General features: G+C 33.0%; 1 protein-coding gene across 1 annotated transcript in view; it reads right to left on the bottom strand.

Moving 5' to 3' along the window:
* The window catches only part of LOC105624571 (hormone receptor 4), a 165,569-nt gene that overhangs the window by 75,864 nt on the left and 73,023 nt on the right, over window positions 1–16,682 (bottom strand). Inside the window, exons 3-4 of the mRNA XM_012205929.1 lie at window positions 8,748–9,743; window positions 6,962–7,532 (exon numbers count right to left, since the gene is read on the bottom strand). Coding sequence (XP_012061319.1) covers window positions 6,962–7,532; window positions 8,748–9,743 — 1,567 coding nt within the window. The remainder of the gene's footprint in view (window positions 1–6,961; window positions 7,533–8,747; window positions 9,744–16,682) is intronic.

Genomic DNA, 16,682 nt, shown 5'->3' with positions numbered 1-16,682 from the left:
AACCGCAGATTTCTTCATATTGAAGCAAAAAATTAAAACCTCCCGCAAATGACGAGAATTTGGCTCGTAAACTGACATTTTCAATCGAGAATAACTTTATGATGCAGACACAAATCGACTAATGTTTCTATGGGGTTATGTTGACAGATGCCCAAGTTTATTGTATGACGTCTATGATCTATTTATTTCGACCACCACTTACCGCTAAAATCATCTATAGGAAAACGGCGGAAGCAAAGTTGTACACCTAATAATAAATTTTAAAATATAGCGTTTTCAATGCTATGTTCAGCTTCTCACCCGAATGACACTCAGGTATTAGAGACCTTCTAATCAGAGTCGCGACACAAAACTATTTGAAATATATTAGTATCTCAGTTACTGATATTTACCGATGTTACCGATATTTTGTTAAATCTACTACCCTGCATACAAAAGGCTCAAATCAAGTGTCGCGACTTTGATTAAAGAGTCTCTACTAGGCATCACTTCATCCTTCTTATTTACCGAACATTAAATAAGAACAAAATTTTGCAGCATAATGACTACACCAATCAAAATTTGAACATTACTTTGGCAGACTCTTCTTGATTTCTATAATTTACAGGTAAGAACTAATCATGCTCTAATCATGAACTAATCATTCTCTCGGCACATATATTTAGCACTTTATCAACTTAAAAAAACTCGCCCATCTTACATTTTATAAAATTCCATAAAATCTCGAAAATATATATTGCATGAAACTAATATAATCTGTAATTTTCCATATATGTTGCAATATTACATGATTATGCTAGGTTAGAAAAACTCAGCATGATCGTAATTTCATATAAATATTTTTTCAATGTATAGCTGCTAACAGTTGATGCCTATTGTCAATGGCTGTCAAACGAGGGTTAGATGGATTAGAAGTCCAAGATGTTAACATATAAGAAAACAATTAAACTTTTCAACTTCTTCAAAGAAATTGATATTTGTCAGCAAAAATTGACAAAAACCAGAAATTAACATTTTTCGCGGTTGTATTTGTGAGCACTTTTGATTGATTGCTCTCATTCTGCTGTTGCTATTGTGCGTAATAAAGCGTGGAACACAAATTCTTGCATAATATACAACATAAGGCATAAGAAATTCAACCAATCATAAGTTCATTATTTATTTTTATTTCATAAAAAGGAAGGAAACGAAGAATTTTGATTGGTATATTTTCTTATGTATTACATGTTATGCATTATGTGAGAGTTTGTACTCCCGGTCTTAACCTTGTTTTTTATTGTCAGTATATATATTGATTACACATACAAATAAATTAGAAAAATATTAATACCTTTAAAATAGAATTATATATGAATCATATCATTAGTTAAAAACTGATGTAAATCAATTAATTTTGAAAAAACATATAAATTTAGATAAATATTTAATGATTCAACCAAAAGTTACCATTTTTTTGCTTAAAATAAATTTTTCTTTCAGTTTCATTTACAACACTTTAAAGTGCTGTGTTTTATCTATGATATAAATTTATATTTAGTATGGTACGATTTTTTTTCATGTGCATAATTAGCACAATAATTAATGCATATGTATAATATGAAGATCTAATAATTTATAATATGCTAATTTAGTTAATTATGCTTATAAAAGAAATCGTATCGTAATAAATATAAATTTATAAATAAAAGGTAGCACTTTAAAGTGACGTAAATGAAATTGAAAAAAAATTTATTTCAATCACAAAAGAAAGGTGAATGCAACCAGAAACCAATTTTGCCACTAAATTCGTTTTCAGTGAAGCAAAGTTCATTAGAAAACATTGTTCACTTAGCCCCAAAAAAATCTTATTTTTTAATAAATATATTATATATTATATTCTTTTTTAAAATATAAATTCGGTTTCTGTAGTTTTTATCGGCTTTTTTATGCAAGATAAGAATAGCTATTATTACCGATCAGATCGATATTTCGAGATATTTTAAAAAGCTCCTCTAGCGAAAATAGTGAGATTAAATCAAGGATTCATCTGCTCAGATTACGAGTGAGAATTACGTGTATTATGGGTACGAGAGAAAAACTTGTTGCAGACTTTTCTCGTCTAATCCATTTACTCTTTCGAGACAACAAAGTTGGACAAGAATGAGCAAAGAAGTAACGATACTCCGTGGTAATTTCACGGACTAATCAAAAGTGTTGTTCAAGAAGTCATCCCGAGTACATGTAATAGAGTAGACGCAACAAGTATTCCCTCGTCTCGCATAGATATTATTCCGCTTTGAAGACAGGACGAGAAAATTACGGAATTATCGGTTAATTTTTAATCTTGTCTAAGTTACAAATTATGAATGTTCACACAAAAATTAATATATCTTATTTTAGTAATCCACAAATTTAGATGTTGATTGCGATTAATATTTGGAAATAAATATAAATAAAGGATGGAACATATAAATTATAAAGCTTAAAATATACAATATACAAATGCATATTAAGATAGTTCTTTAGTAAAATGCCGAAAATTTGGGGTGTCTCACCAGGGCCCATCTAAAATTACAATATCATAATTTGGATAAAATATTAAAATTACGTATATCTTAATGAAATAATATGGAATATATGATAGTAATCAAGAGCATCTTCATCAAATGAGAACAAGATGAGATTATGTTTCTACCAAAAATCTTTAAAATTTTGTAAAATTTTTTTAAGTATGATGATATTATGACAAGTGAAGTTGAATCAATGGACGTCAAGATCAGTATATAATTATGATCATTATAGGCTTATACATAAATATAATAATTTATGTACGTTTAACATACCTAAGTTTTGTATATTCACTGAAAGACCATTGGAAAAAAGGTCGAAACGTGAACATTGTTATATGAAATGTAATAAATATTTTATACATTAATATTTTATAATTATAGCATACATTATCTGTTAGGCTCTTATAATAGCCCTTATTGTATATTAATTGAATTTTATTCACATTGAGTCGTAACTCATATTATTCTTAATTGTTAGATTATGTTTACTTTTCAAGGTTAAATTTATATGTTTATACACGTAAGTTTATACACGTAAATATCTTTCCAGAATGGCCGTTGACTTATTACTTTTTTGTAACCATTAAAATTGTAATTTTTTTAAACTATTATAATCTCGTTTTTCAGAGAAAAATATGATAAGATTTGTGTGCAATTAATCAAAGAAACGAGCCTTATCTATCACCATGATGCAAGCAGAATGGTGTGCTCGTAAAACTAAGCCAAGTTTGCGCAACGTACTGACCTTATTTTCCGCCATTCTATAACATATATATTCGCACGGTTGTCATATGATTCGAAATGATTAAAAAATATATTAAATATTAAATAAAAAATAATAAATAATGGTAAAAAAAGTAATAAATAGGTAATTATTTACTATAAATAAGTGATTATTTACTATGTGTGAAACTAAGTTTTACTGTCATAGCAAGTATATATTGAAACAAAATCCGCCGAAAAATCGCGAAAAAAAATCAAGCTTTGGTTGGTTGCAGCAGATAAACGTGCACAAGAAACACACACCATGTCTACTTGCATCATGATCACAGTTAAGTTATATGAAAAATACATACATAGAAACATACATAGAAGAGCCATAGGTAACTGCAGTCATAGTGGAATTAAACAAAGTGCTGTATTCCCGCAGTAGTCAAAATAATGGCGTCCCTATTTGCGACTAACATGAATGTAACATTTGATGATTCGATTTTATATTTTCGAGTTTTTATATATTATTATTTAGTTTTTATTAGTTTTTATTTTAGTTTGTAATAGTTTTTATATATACGATTATTTTTATTTATTTTTTATGAAAGTCGTGCTAGCATTTAAGAGCGATTTTTTATTGGTCGTGCCGTCATATTTATGTGCAATACAATACCTTGTCTAATTCCACCATGACTGCAGTGATGATGCACATTTGGCCCCGGACTACCCGGACATCTCAGAGAATCAGCCCTCCCTATTTTTGATATATCAATTGTCGCTTTCTACTAGCCAAACGCGGTGTCAATTGGTGGAGCAAAAATGCAGGAGTTGATTTTCTGAGATGCCAAATGAGATTACTGGGTGACTGTCGATGGCTCCAACATCTATCTGTTCTTGTCTGATTGCTTCACCATAATGCGCATGCGTCGATTATTATTATATAATGTTAAGAGTGTTGTACTCTGTCTCGCCTTAAAACATACATATATATACATATATGTACATACATATATGCGTTCATAGTTCGCATATAAATCACGCACAAGCGCGCAGTAAACAAGTTTTCAGACAAGAACAGATAGATATTGGAGATACTTCTATTACATTGGTCAGATCAAAGAGAATTAGAATATCCTCTTTGGGTCAGATACGGTATAGCTCTTCCAGTATATATGTTCTAAGATGTGAAAGGTTACATTTTCAACATTTTTTTCTCTCTTATTTCATCATTAACTTACCGTAGAATTTTGTACACGCCAATTTCGTATTTACGTACTTCAACTTCATTATATAAAATGTTTCTATGGTAATTCGATTTATTAAAGAACCATCTTAATATCTTCAGAATTAAAACTGAAGCGCGTAATAAAAAAAAGTATCGCGCGCATCTAATATACAGTAGAATATACAATTTTTTTAATTATGTGGAAAAATCCATAAAATTTCTTTTCTATTAATGAAATATCATTGAAGCACTCAAGTATTCTTTTTAATTTGTTGAACCATTAAAGCACATTCAAGTATTCTTTTTAATTTGTTGAAATTTATTTAAATTTATATTTAACAAATTAAATCTAAATTCATTTGTCCATATACATTTTGTTTTTTTTATTACTTTCATTTAATTTTAAAATATTTAAAAAATTTTGTAAATCAGATGATAAATTTATACAATATAATAACTCTTATACAATATAACTCACATTACAAAATATTATTTACCATTTGGTACATTTATAATCGTCTTTTTTTATCGATGAAAAAAGGTCTTTCTAGCATTTATTCCTTCGAGTCATTTAAAGTTCGAAATGGGTTAAATTACTTAAACTTTAAGAAGATAAATAGTAACGGTAGATATTAGGAAAACAAATCTTCATCTCTCCTACGTATGAATTTTTGTGTAAACAGATTGATAGTGCGCTCTCTGAAAATAGTTTACTCAAAACTTAACATTTCTCATCAGCGAAACATAATTAGACGCGCTTTCTTGAATGCTTCCTTGAATATTGGCAAAGGTCGAAGGCTACGTATATTTGTGATCAATCAACCGCATGATTCCGACTATATTACGCAGGTAGATTCGATATAATTAATTCTAATTAAGTGAATATCGGTCAATATTGTTCTTAGATGCAACGTATCACTCAGAAAATTTATGCAAAAAAAATTTATACGTATAAGTCCCTATCCTAGTTAATCAATCTCATTAGTACTTTCTACGCGAGAATACATTATTACTGTCACGGGAATAGAATTGTCACTAACAAAATATTGATATTTGTAGTAAATGGAGTGTTATTACTTCGCTTTCCTGGAGTTCATATGAATTACTTTATTAATTCGTAAATTTAATCTAAAATATCTTATACACACGCAGTTTTTTGTGCAAATAATTGCGAAATATTTTGCAGATTACGTACGTTTGCAATCAACCAATTATATATTTCCGACTATATAAATTTCTATTGATAAGAACAAATTTTAAGAAAAATTAAAACTTAGAAAAATTAAAATATTAAAAAAAATTAGCAAATAACATTGATGTAATTATTATATTTAATTATATTTTCAAGAATGAATATTTTCAAGAACTGAAAATTCATTTTTACGTAAAAATGAAAACAATAAATAAGAAACAATCTCCAATGATCTTAATCTTAACGAATGTTATTTAGGACATCCTGAACAACATTTAAGAGATTTTAGCCGTCAGTCGGACATCTTGCCGGCGATACTGTAACTTTCAAGTTTATAACTCAAAAAGTACTTTATGAAAAATAACTTTATTTTAATGTTTTGAAAAGCTCTTGACACCAACTATTAGATTCTGGAATCAAAAATAGGGTATTCCATTTAAAAAAATCGATGTGACCTTGACTTTGGCAATGTTACTCAAAGTCAAACTAATAAGATCAGTAATTAAATCGATCTTTTTAAACCCTACAACTTTTGTCTAAACATTTTTCTGTAAAACTTATATCTGAGATATTCATGTCTTGACCTTTTTGGGACATCCTGCATACGTGATGAGATCTGGGAATAATGATTCATATATGTTGGAATAATATATCGATTGTGTTCCAAAATTTACTGCCAGTACTGAAAATTTATAGTGCACGTAACGTGAATTTTTCAGTACTGGCAGTAAATTTTGGAACACAACCATCATATCTATATTCTATTATTCTAGTCCGTATCTCATCATTTATCAGAAGTATCAGAATAATAACTAATTTAAAAATTGTCATTTTTAATTGTTTACATTAATTAAGAATTAATAAATAATTAAGAAGGGGCCCTAAAATTCTTTATTCTGACAGAGCAACATAACTGAGTCGTTAAAATCTCATCATACGAAAACAATTATATTAATATTGTATTATAAATAGCATTCTGTCAATTGTTTTGCTTAAAAGTGTCTCATCTCAATTGTTATTGAGTAGTTCTAGAAAGAAAAGGCATAATAGATTTTTATAATCAGTTGTTATAAATAAATTTGCATTAAAAAAAATAATATTACAAAGCATACACATATACAGTTTAATAATTGAAAACATTCAAACGCAATATTCAAAGTTTTCTGGAAAATCTGATTTTTTTTAGTTATGTCATTGTTTCGCCAAATGTGCGACATATATGCGTGAAAGGATTAACTATACTTAATTTCGTAAGCAGGGCTAAGCGGGGCTAAAGATACTCACCCTTCGCACGTGATGATACCGTAGTGCAAGCCGGTCGCCTTGTCCTCACAGATCATGCATATCATAGGCGTTTCGTCTTCTTCGTTCTCCTGAGGCGGTAAAGGAGGCGCAGGCGGTGCCACCGATATGGATTGTGAGGCCGCCTCAGATTTGACAACAGTACCACCATTGCTAACCCACGGTTGCGCGACGGAACCGGACGCCGTGAGATTCAGCGCCTGCATCTGTTGCGCGGCCGGCAGCTGCGTCAGATCGCCAGCCCACAGCCTCTCCATGTTGAGCGGCGGTCCGACAGCGGATGAGTACGTGACCGCGGGAGACGAGGGTGGTTTACCCCTGGATTCCTGGCCAAGATTCAGCAATAGCTGGGCAGCCGACTCCTCCGACGAAGAGCACGAGGCGGTCGCTGCCGCTGTAGCAGACCAAGATGCTGCTGGCGGCGGTACCGGATCCAATGGCGGCGCTGACCATATCATCGTACGGACGCCGCCGATCTCACCCATTAACACCGTGGGCGGGGGCCGCGGTGGTGCTGGCGCTGCTCTCTGCGCCGGTGGTTTCATACCTTCACCTGAAACAAATCATCAATGATCGATTGTTACAATGTTTGTACAATTTGTACAAACCAATTTGTGCCTGAATAATCTATTTATATAATTGTTGCATCTTTAAGGGAGTATTCTAGTCTAGCAAGTAAAAAAATCAATTTTTTTTACATATTTTGCAAGTATTTGGTATAGAAAATATATCTGCAAAAGGAATTAGCTCGATTCGCAAAATTAACAAAGTTATACATAGCACCTGATAGGAAGCGGTCTTCGGCTCGTTTTCGACGTTCGGACACATAATAAAGCATTATTAATCGACATTTTTATTTCGACTAAGGTCAGAAAATCGTTATTCTTAGAAGGTCGTGTATATTTGGAGTGGAATCTTTCTAAAGCTGCATTTTCATGCTGATTTCAATGCTCGACGCTCGATTTGAGCGTCAAACTAGTCACATGATCAAAATTGACGAATACTAAGCATCAATTTTGATCACATGATCTGAAAATGACGCTGAAAATGAGCATTAGCTTAAGAGATATAAATAAAAGTTCTATAATATACAAAGGATAACATTTGCATAAGCAACTTCCACCCCACTGTTCTGAATCTTCTCTGCTTAGGAGCACTTCCACGCGAAGCGACTCCCATTTCCTCCTGTCAAGGAATGCACGACTGGCACGACTCTCCGAGATTGATGATATTTATTTGGAAATCACACGCTTCGAAACAGGAGGGAAAATGGAGTGAAAGTCGCTTCGTGTGGAAGTCGAGCGCCCCGAAACAAGGGGAAAGATAGCAGAAGTAGGGATTCTTGTGGGGAATTACTAAGGACACTTTTTCCCTACAATATATCTTAAAATCGGTGAGATATCACCTCAACCAAAAACGGATATTTACGTATTTTTTATCAAAGTCAAAAAGTAATTGTGATTTAAACTAAATTCTATATTCTTTGGATATTCTTTGAATTTTCATAACTAACACTAATTGTAGATGTAATAATTTCCATTGGACATAAATGACGAATCGAGGAGGAAATTTATATTAAATACTTCTTTGTAGAAGTTCTTTTATTATAAATATTATTGCATGTTATTTAAAAATGATATTTAGTAATTATATATAACGATTCCTCACGACATAGCCGATTCAAAATAGTGATTAGATATGAAAGGATAAATCGTTAAATAAATTTAATGTGAGAAGTGCTTGATTTAATAAAAAATGCAGAACTTACACGAGGTTGCCGTGGTGGTAGCGCCGGTAGTGACACAGCTGACATTGGTACCGCTAGAACTGGTGGAGACAGTTGTTGCATTCTGCCCACCGTAACTAACAGCACTGCTGATGACACCGTTGAGTAGCCTCTGCGTAGCGAATCCCTGTACGCTAGTAGTGTTCTGAGACCAAAATTGATGATGAGCCACTAACAGATGCGGTGGTACCGGAGGTGCGCGTGATCTTGGTGGCGCCGGTGGTGAATGTTGCTGTTGCAAGGATCCGTGTGGTCTGGCTGAACCAACTGCGCCGGGACTAATGTTTAGGTTCAAGTTGAATTGAGATGACGGGCTATTCCGGTGACTAAGTTGGTTGGAGGCTTCCGAACGACCACCGACACCACTGCCACCGCCACTACTACCGCCCCCACCTCCGTCGAAAACCGAATTGTCGGATTCTTCCTTGGTCTGGACGGACGATAGGTCGCCCTTTAAGTCCGGACTGTCACTCTTCGACGAGGCATCTTGGGCAATCGGAGTCGACGAGACCGCTGGAATTGGCGAATACGGCGACGTTTTGATCTGTACGGGGGTGATGGAGCGTTGTTGTTGTTGCTGATGCTGCTGCTGTGATTGCTGATGATGTTGCTGCTCGTCGGAGATCCTGAAGCTCATCAGCGGACCGGCATCCGGGAAGACCGAGTCAGGCGACGCACGATCCGAGCATCCCGCGTCGCGACCCTCTTGACCGTTTCCTCTTCCACCTCCGCCATCACTGCTGCCGACACCACGAAGGGAATCTCCTCGTGGTGGCCCTGGACTCGGGCTGCCCAGCAGGTTATACTCGCTCGTCACTCTGATCTGGCAGCCTGGCGAGCTCGGCATGTTCGTTTCCGGCGACAGAGTTGAAGTATCGGCCATGCTCTCCCCTGGAGCAGGAAAGTTTATGGGTGAAGGTGCATCCGTCGTCGGGTTTCCCTGCGGCGAGCCTGCTGATCCGAGGGATACCGGGGAGTCTGAGAAATAAGTTGGTCTCATATTTATACTCGGACTGCGGACAGTCTGTAATGCGACGGGACGTTTTTTCCTTTTTTCTTTATCTTCGGAAGCACGATTGAATATAATAATGCAGGAATATGAGATCGTTATTCACACGCGCACGTTATTTCATAATGAAATTGAATGCACAGAGGAATGGAAACGAGAAAGGAATCGGCAAATTGGAGAATTGGAGCAAATTAATGACGTCCACCAATTTTTTTAATTGAGCAAGCCGATGCTCAGAGGAAGGTGAGATAATAAGCTATGATGGAGCGTAACATATTGCATCTTCTTATGATATTTGATTTGATTATTTCTTCCTTGATATTTGATTTTCGAATTAACATTCCAGTGATATTCCAAGTTAAATAGTGAATAAGTTTAATGTGCGATATAATAATTCAATTGTTATTACAATAATTTAAAAATCCAATTCTATTTAATATCAACTTGGAAACATAATATATAAACTTTATATAAAAATTAAATTGCATTATCTAAAGATTAAATAAGAAGGTTTGCACACAAGAATTAGTCAATCAACAATTTTTAAAAATTTTCATTTCTGAATTCTTGGTTAACTTTTAGGACACATCTTACGATTCCTGTTACGGAAAGTGTGTGCGAGTCCGCTAACATTTTAGAGATATAATTTGTTTATATATGATATTCCTTTACGTGAAAATTTCAAAAGAATATTAATAGATTAAAGCATATGCTTTAAATCTTTACAAATTTCAAATATTTTTTTCTTTGTACTTCATTCTAAAATTCTAAGATTAACTGTTTGAATTCAGCATTGCGATATTATACACTACTCAACAAAAAATAGAAAATATTTTCGAACATGCTCAAAATGCAACATTCAAAACACTGTAACTCGATGAAAAATCATCGTAGATAAAAAATCAAAAAAGCATTTGGAGTTTAAAATCTTTATTTTTAAAATTTGATAATTGATATTTTAATCTAATTGATTCTTTATTATGCGGATTTCTAAATGCATATCCGTCAAATCCAAAATTTTTACAGAAAGACCTATGGTGTGAAGTAAAAAATCATAAAATTACAATTTATAGCAATCGAAAAGAGTAAATCTTTATCTTTAATTTGCTTTTTATTGAACGTTGCACGAATTTTTTTCATCGAGTTATTGAACGTTGAAACAAAAATGATCACATTGTTTTTGCTTTTGTAAATAAAAAAATTAAATAAAAAATTAATTATCGTGATTTCATTTATAAAACAATTTAATGAAACCGCCGTTATGAATGGCATCAATGATGGATTTAAAACTCATTTTAATTATTATGTTAGTCTCGATAGGCAATCGCTCTTTATGCAATCCTATATTCAATAGCATTGTGTATACATAAGGTATTTCACCTTCCTTCTCCATAAAAAATAGCGCTTCTCGTGAAAATTCCAATATGAGATATTCTTGTAAATCGAGCACTTACAATAATATGAGATAATATTTTTAATTTACTAAAAAATTTTTTTACGCGTTTCGTATATAAAATAAGCCGATATGTATTTTGACAATATATTTTCGAAAATATGAAAGTTTTTAAAAACTCGCTATTTATGCACTTCTTAAAATCTACTTCTATTCTATTTCTATGCTCTCTACTTCTATATTATACACTACTCAACAAAAAATAGAAAATACTTTCGAACATGCTCAAAATGCAACATTCAAAACATTGTAACTCGATGGAAAATCATCGTAAATAAAAAATCAAAAAAGCACTTGGAGTTTAAAATCTTTATTTTTAAAATTTGATAATTGATATTTTAATCTGATTGATCCTTTATTATACGGAGTCAAATTGTGCTCATTTTAAATATAAAAGAATTATCTACATTTACGTATTCATTATTACTATAATTGTTGTTAAATTGTTGTTAAATGATTATTATAAACAATTAAAATATTTAAAGTCATTTTATTGTTCAAGGTCACCAAAATAAAAATTTAAATAAAATATCATCGTCCTCATTAAATTTTCTATAAAAATCATATTTTTTTAGAATGGTTATTTGATATAATATTATGTGTGGAAGAAAATAATTTCCGCGGCGGGCGACCGAGCGCTGGTCTGAGTCCGCTTCATCGCCATTGTACTGCATCCGTCAGTAAGTGTGCGAGAGATTAAAAGAAATTTAATTTTTCATGGTCCTTCTAGATCAAAATGATCTAAGCATCATCTTTCACGCTAGATTTCAGAATCAAAGTGACGCGTACCTGCCATCGAGATTTGAAGCTTCAACTATATACTATAGATAGAGATGCTTAGTTTTTTAGTTGGACTGTTAGTATGCATCTAACAGCTATTCGCACCAAAAGCGTTTTTTTTTTCGGATCAAAGTGTTTACAAGTGTGATCAGCATGTCGTTTTCATTAAAAAAAATTTATGATTTATTAATATATTTTTGCATTAAATTAATATATTTTTATTAATAATATTAGGTGTACAACTTTGCTTCCGCCGTTTTCCTATAGATGGCTTTAGCGGTAAGTGGTGGTCGAAATAAATAGATCATAGACGTCATACAATAAACTTGGGCATCTGTCAACATAACCCCATAGAAACATTAGTCGATTTGTGTCTGCATCATAAAGTTATTCTCGATTGAAAATGTCAGTTTACGAGCCAAATTCTCATCATTTGCGAGAGGTTTTAATTTTTTACTTCAATATGAAGAAATCTGCGGCTGAGGCTCATTGAATGCTCTCAAATACTTATGATGAGGCCGCTATTAGTGAAAGAACGTGTCGTAAGTGGTTTCAATGCTTCAAGAACGGTGATTTTGACGTCGAAGACCGGCATAGCGGTGGAAGAGAGAAGGTTTTCGAAAATGCAGAATTGGAGGCATTACTTGAGCAAGACTCGTGTTAAAATCAAGAAGAATTGGCACGATCATTGGGAGTGACTCAACAAACCATTTCAAAACGCCTCAAAGCCATGGGAATGATTCAGAAGCAAGGAAATTGGGTGCCGTACGAATTGAAGCCGAGAGATGTTGAACGGCGTTTGTTTGCTTGTGAACAGCTGCTTGAAAGGTAAAGACGGAAGGGATTTCTGCATCGCACTGGGGACGAAAAATGGGTTCATTACGATAATCCCAGGCGCAAAAAATCATGGGGAGTTCCCGGCCATGCTTCCACGTCGACGGCCAAACCGAATATTCACGGCTCCAAGGTCATGCTCTGTATTTGGTGGGACCAGCTCGGCGTAGTGTATTATGAACTGTTAAAACCGACCCAAACAATCACAGGCGATCGGTAGCGAACGCAATTGATGCATTTGAGCCGAGCATTGAAAGACAAACGGCCGCAATACAATGAGAGACACGATAAAATGATTTTGCAGCATGACAATGCTCGACTCCATGTTGCGAAAGTGGTCAAGACATACTTGGAAACGTTGAAATGGGAAGTCCTACCTCACCCGCCGTATTCTCCAGACGTTGCTCCTTCTGATTATCACTTGTTTCGATCATTGGCACACGGCCTGGCTGACCAGCACTTCCGGTCTTATGAAGAAGTAAAAAATTGGATCGATTCGTGGATAGCCTCAAAAGATGATCAGTTTTTTCGACGCGGAATTCGTACGCTACCCGAAAGATGGGAGAAAGTAGTGGCCAGCGATGGACAATACTTTGAATCATAAATGTATAACCAGTTTTTTACAATAAAGCTTCGAATTTCGGAAAAAAAACGGCGGAAGCAAAATTGTACACTTAATATATTAATATATTTGTGTATTAAATTAAGCAAGATATGGATTGTCCTTCAAGGATAAAAAAACGAGAAAAGAATTTATCATGTCTACAACCTATTTGTGATAAACACATTCTCGAAATCTGAATCAGTGGATAATCTACTGAAGTAGAATATTTGATACTGAATTATTAGCATACTAGCACATTTGGCAATGGATAATCAATGAAATTCATCTATAAAAAAAATTTGAGCATTATGCAGGGTGTCCCAGTATTACAAAACAATATCTCTGTTACTGTTAATGATGCGCGGAAATATCTAAGGAAGAAATTGTTTGATTCGAAGGGATACATATTATGGGAATTATTTCTTTCTCAAGGTTATATTTTGAGAGCCTTCAAAGTTATCATTTTTTTAAATAGGACTACATATTTTTATCATTATAGTTTAGCATAATAGTTGAGGTCAAGACAAATCCAATGGCCTATAATACCATGATCTTCACGTGATCTTGAGAATAAAAAATTCAGAAATTTTGAGGAATGAGTGAGCAAATAATAAAATAAGTAGAATAAAAAGTTTGGCATATAGAATTTATTGTAATAATTGTTCAAAATTATTTCTAGACTTCTAAATATTTGTTAATTCGAGTATTAAACGGACGTCACACTGCGAACATTTGGAGTGTTACAGTAGCATAAGCCTGTCGAATTCTTTCTTTTATGTCGTCACATGTCTTAAGTTTTGTCGAAAAAATTTTCTCTTTGATGAAGCCCCATAGAAAGAAATCTAGAGGATTAATATCAGGAGAACGTTGTTGCCAAAGGATCAGACTTCTTCTTCCTATCCATTTAATTGGATATAAAATATTTAATGCATTGCTAGAAGAACAAGCGTAATGTGGCGGTGCACCGTCTTATTGAAATCATATAACCAGACGTAAGGATAGGGGAACATCTAATAATGATGGAAGTGTTAAGCAAGAAATTTGTGTACGTATTGCAATTAAGAGTCGTGGTCCAATTATATAGTCATCCAAAATATCACACCATACATTTAACGACCAACGATGTTGAAACTACACAGTTTGCATCCTAGGATTTACTGGAAATCAATAATGCATATGTATCGACTCACAGTTTCAATATTATTAAATGACTTCGTCTGAAAAAAGTATTTTTGATAGGAATGCATCCTGAATTGATTTTTCTTATATCCAATTACAAAAATTCACTCTCTAGAAATCATTTTCAGTCATTTCTTGATATAAAGAGATGTGATATGGATCTTATTATTATGTAAAATCCTTAAAATAGAAGATTTACCGATACTACTATCTCAACTTAATTGTCTAGTAGACAGGTATGGACTGCAATTGCTGCCTAAACATTGATAGCATTATTATTATTTGTTGTATGACGTATTCTTTCTTGTTTTGACAGGTGAAAAGAGTCATCGAAAACGTATCTTCCATACTCTTAAATGCCGATTTCGTTGGTCTCTCTGGGTGTCTGACTGCATAGAGCTCAGCAGAACGTAGTTTCGTGGCACTCATCTAATATCAGCAACATATCTACGGAACTATTAATTACGTCCATCTTATTCAAAATTTCCTCGATGTAAGTCTGCGAAATACTGAAAACTGACTCTGATTTATTTGTTTTTGTTTTTATGAACTCTAATAACGCAAATATGAATATAAATTCTCAGCGTCTTTTTGCGAATTTATCCCCTCTATTTGCTCTTTTATATGTAATATTTCAGATGTTTTTCTTTTATTATAATTATTTTCTATATCCAAACTTTTTATGCTTTTCCAATCAAAATTATGATTATTTTCTAAAATATGTTGTGTGATGACTGTGTTTAGACAGATCAGATTTAATATTACTTTTATGTTTATTCAGTGTTCCTAGTTGTCTTTTTGTCTGTCTTACGAGGCCTCGCAATCATTGCACTTTATTTTATACACAACGTTCTGAACGCGAAGTTTGTTTAATCGATCTTTATGTACTTTAATGAACCAATTTATTTAAAAATCTGTATCCTATTGTGAACTTATTGATGAAAGACGTGATAATATTAGTAAATTTGGAATGAACAAAAAAAATTTTTTTTTAAATTGGAATCGGAATTGTTGACATTTTTAATTTTATCCTTATGTCAACTTAATTTGTTGTCGATTAAATATTTAACTCTTTTATTCATGTTATTAAAAATAAAATTTAAAGACTAATCATTGTCTATAAGTGTGTTAATTATTAACTCTAAATTCTTCTGATATAGATAGGATTGAGAGAAGAATACTTATGTCCAAACTGAAAATGGCACCGATTTTATGATATGTAGGATGATTGGAAAAAAATGAAAGATAATGGTCTGAATATGTCTTTTGGAATCAATAATAATTTAATTATATATAATTTAATTAAATATGATAATTTTATGGTTTTTAATTTTTATTAGAAGGTCGAGAAAACTCAGACAACCTTCCTCTTCAATCTTAATCGTAAATTGCAATCTGCCATATGAACATCATTAAACGTAATAAGAATATCATCAACTTTGTCAATAAGAACAGTCAAAATGTCATCAATATAACAATAGTAAAATGTTATCTTCATATTAATCGAACTTAATGCTTTTTTCCAAGTCTCGCAAAACTATTCGATTATAAATTTTAAATATAGAAAATAATAAAAGAAGAATATCTGAAATGTTACACGCAAGACACTGAAAATCTGAATGAATCATATCTTGCATTATTAGAGTCTGTTTGTAAAAACAAAAACAAATAAATCAAAGTTCCTTTATCTGTCCTACCAAATAATTTTTCACATTCAAATTTGAGCCGTGAAAGCGTAGACGCGTGAGTTTCTGTTCTCTCGTAAGTTTTTTAAAATCAGAATTAATATACATATCAGTATATATAATATCAGAATTAGCACACACACACACACACACACACACACACACACACACACACACACACACACACACACACACACACACACACACACACACACACACACACACACACACACACACACACACACACACACACACACGCGACGCGCGCGCGCGCGCGTACGTACGTACGTAACTACGTACTAACTTAACTTACTAACGTTAACTTATTACTTACGTTACGTCTACGTACGTAACGTCGTCGTACCGTTACGTA

Source organism: Atta cephalotes (assembly GCF_000143395.1).
Source record: "Atta cephalotes unplaced genomic scaffold scaffold00082, whole genome shotgun sequence".
Taxonomy (NCBI): domain Eukaryota; kingdom Metazoa; phylum Arthropoda; class Insecta; order Hymenoptera; family Formicidae; genus Atta; species Atta cephalotes.
The sequence above is the reverse complement of the archived record's forward strand: the minus strand, read 5'-3'. Positions and strand labels throughout refer to the sequence as shown.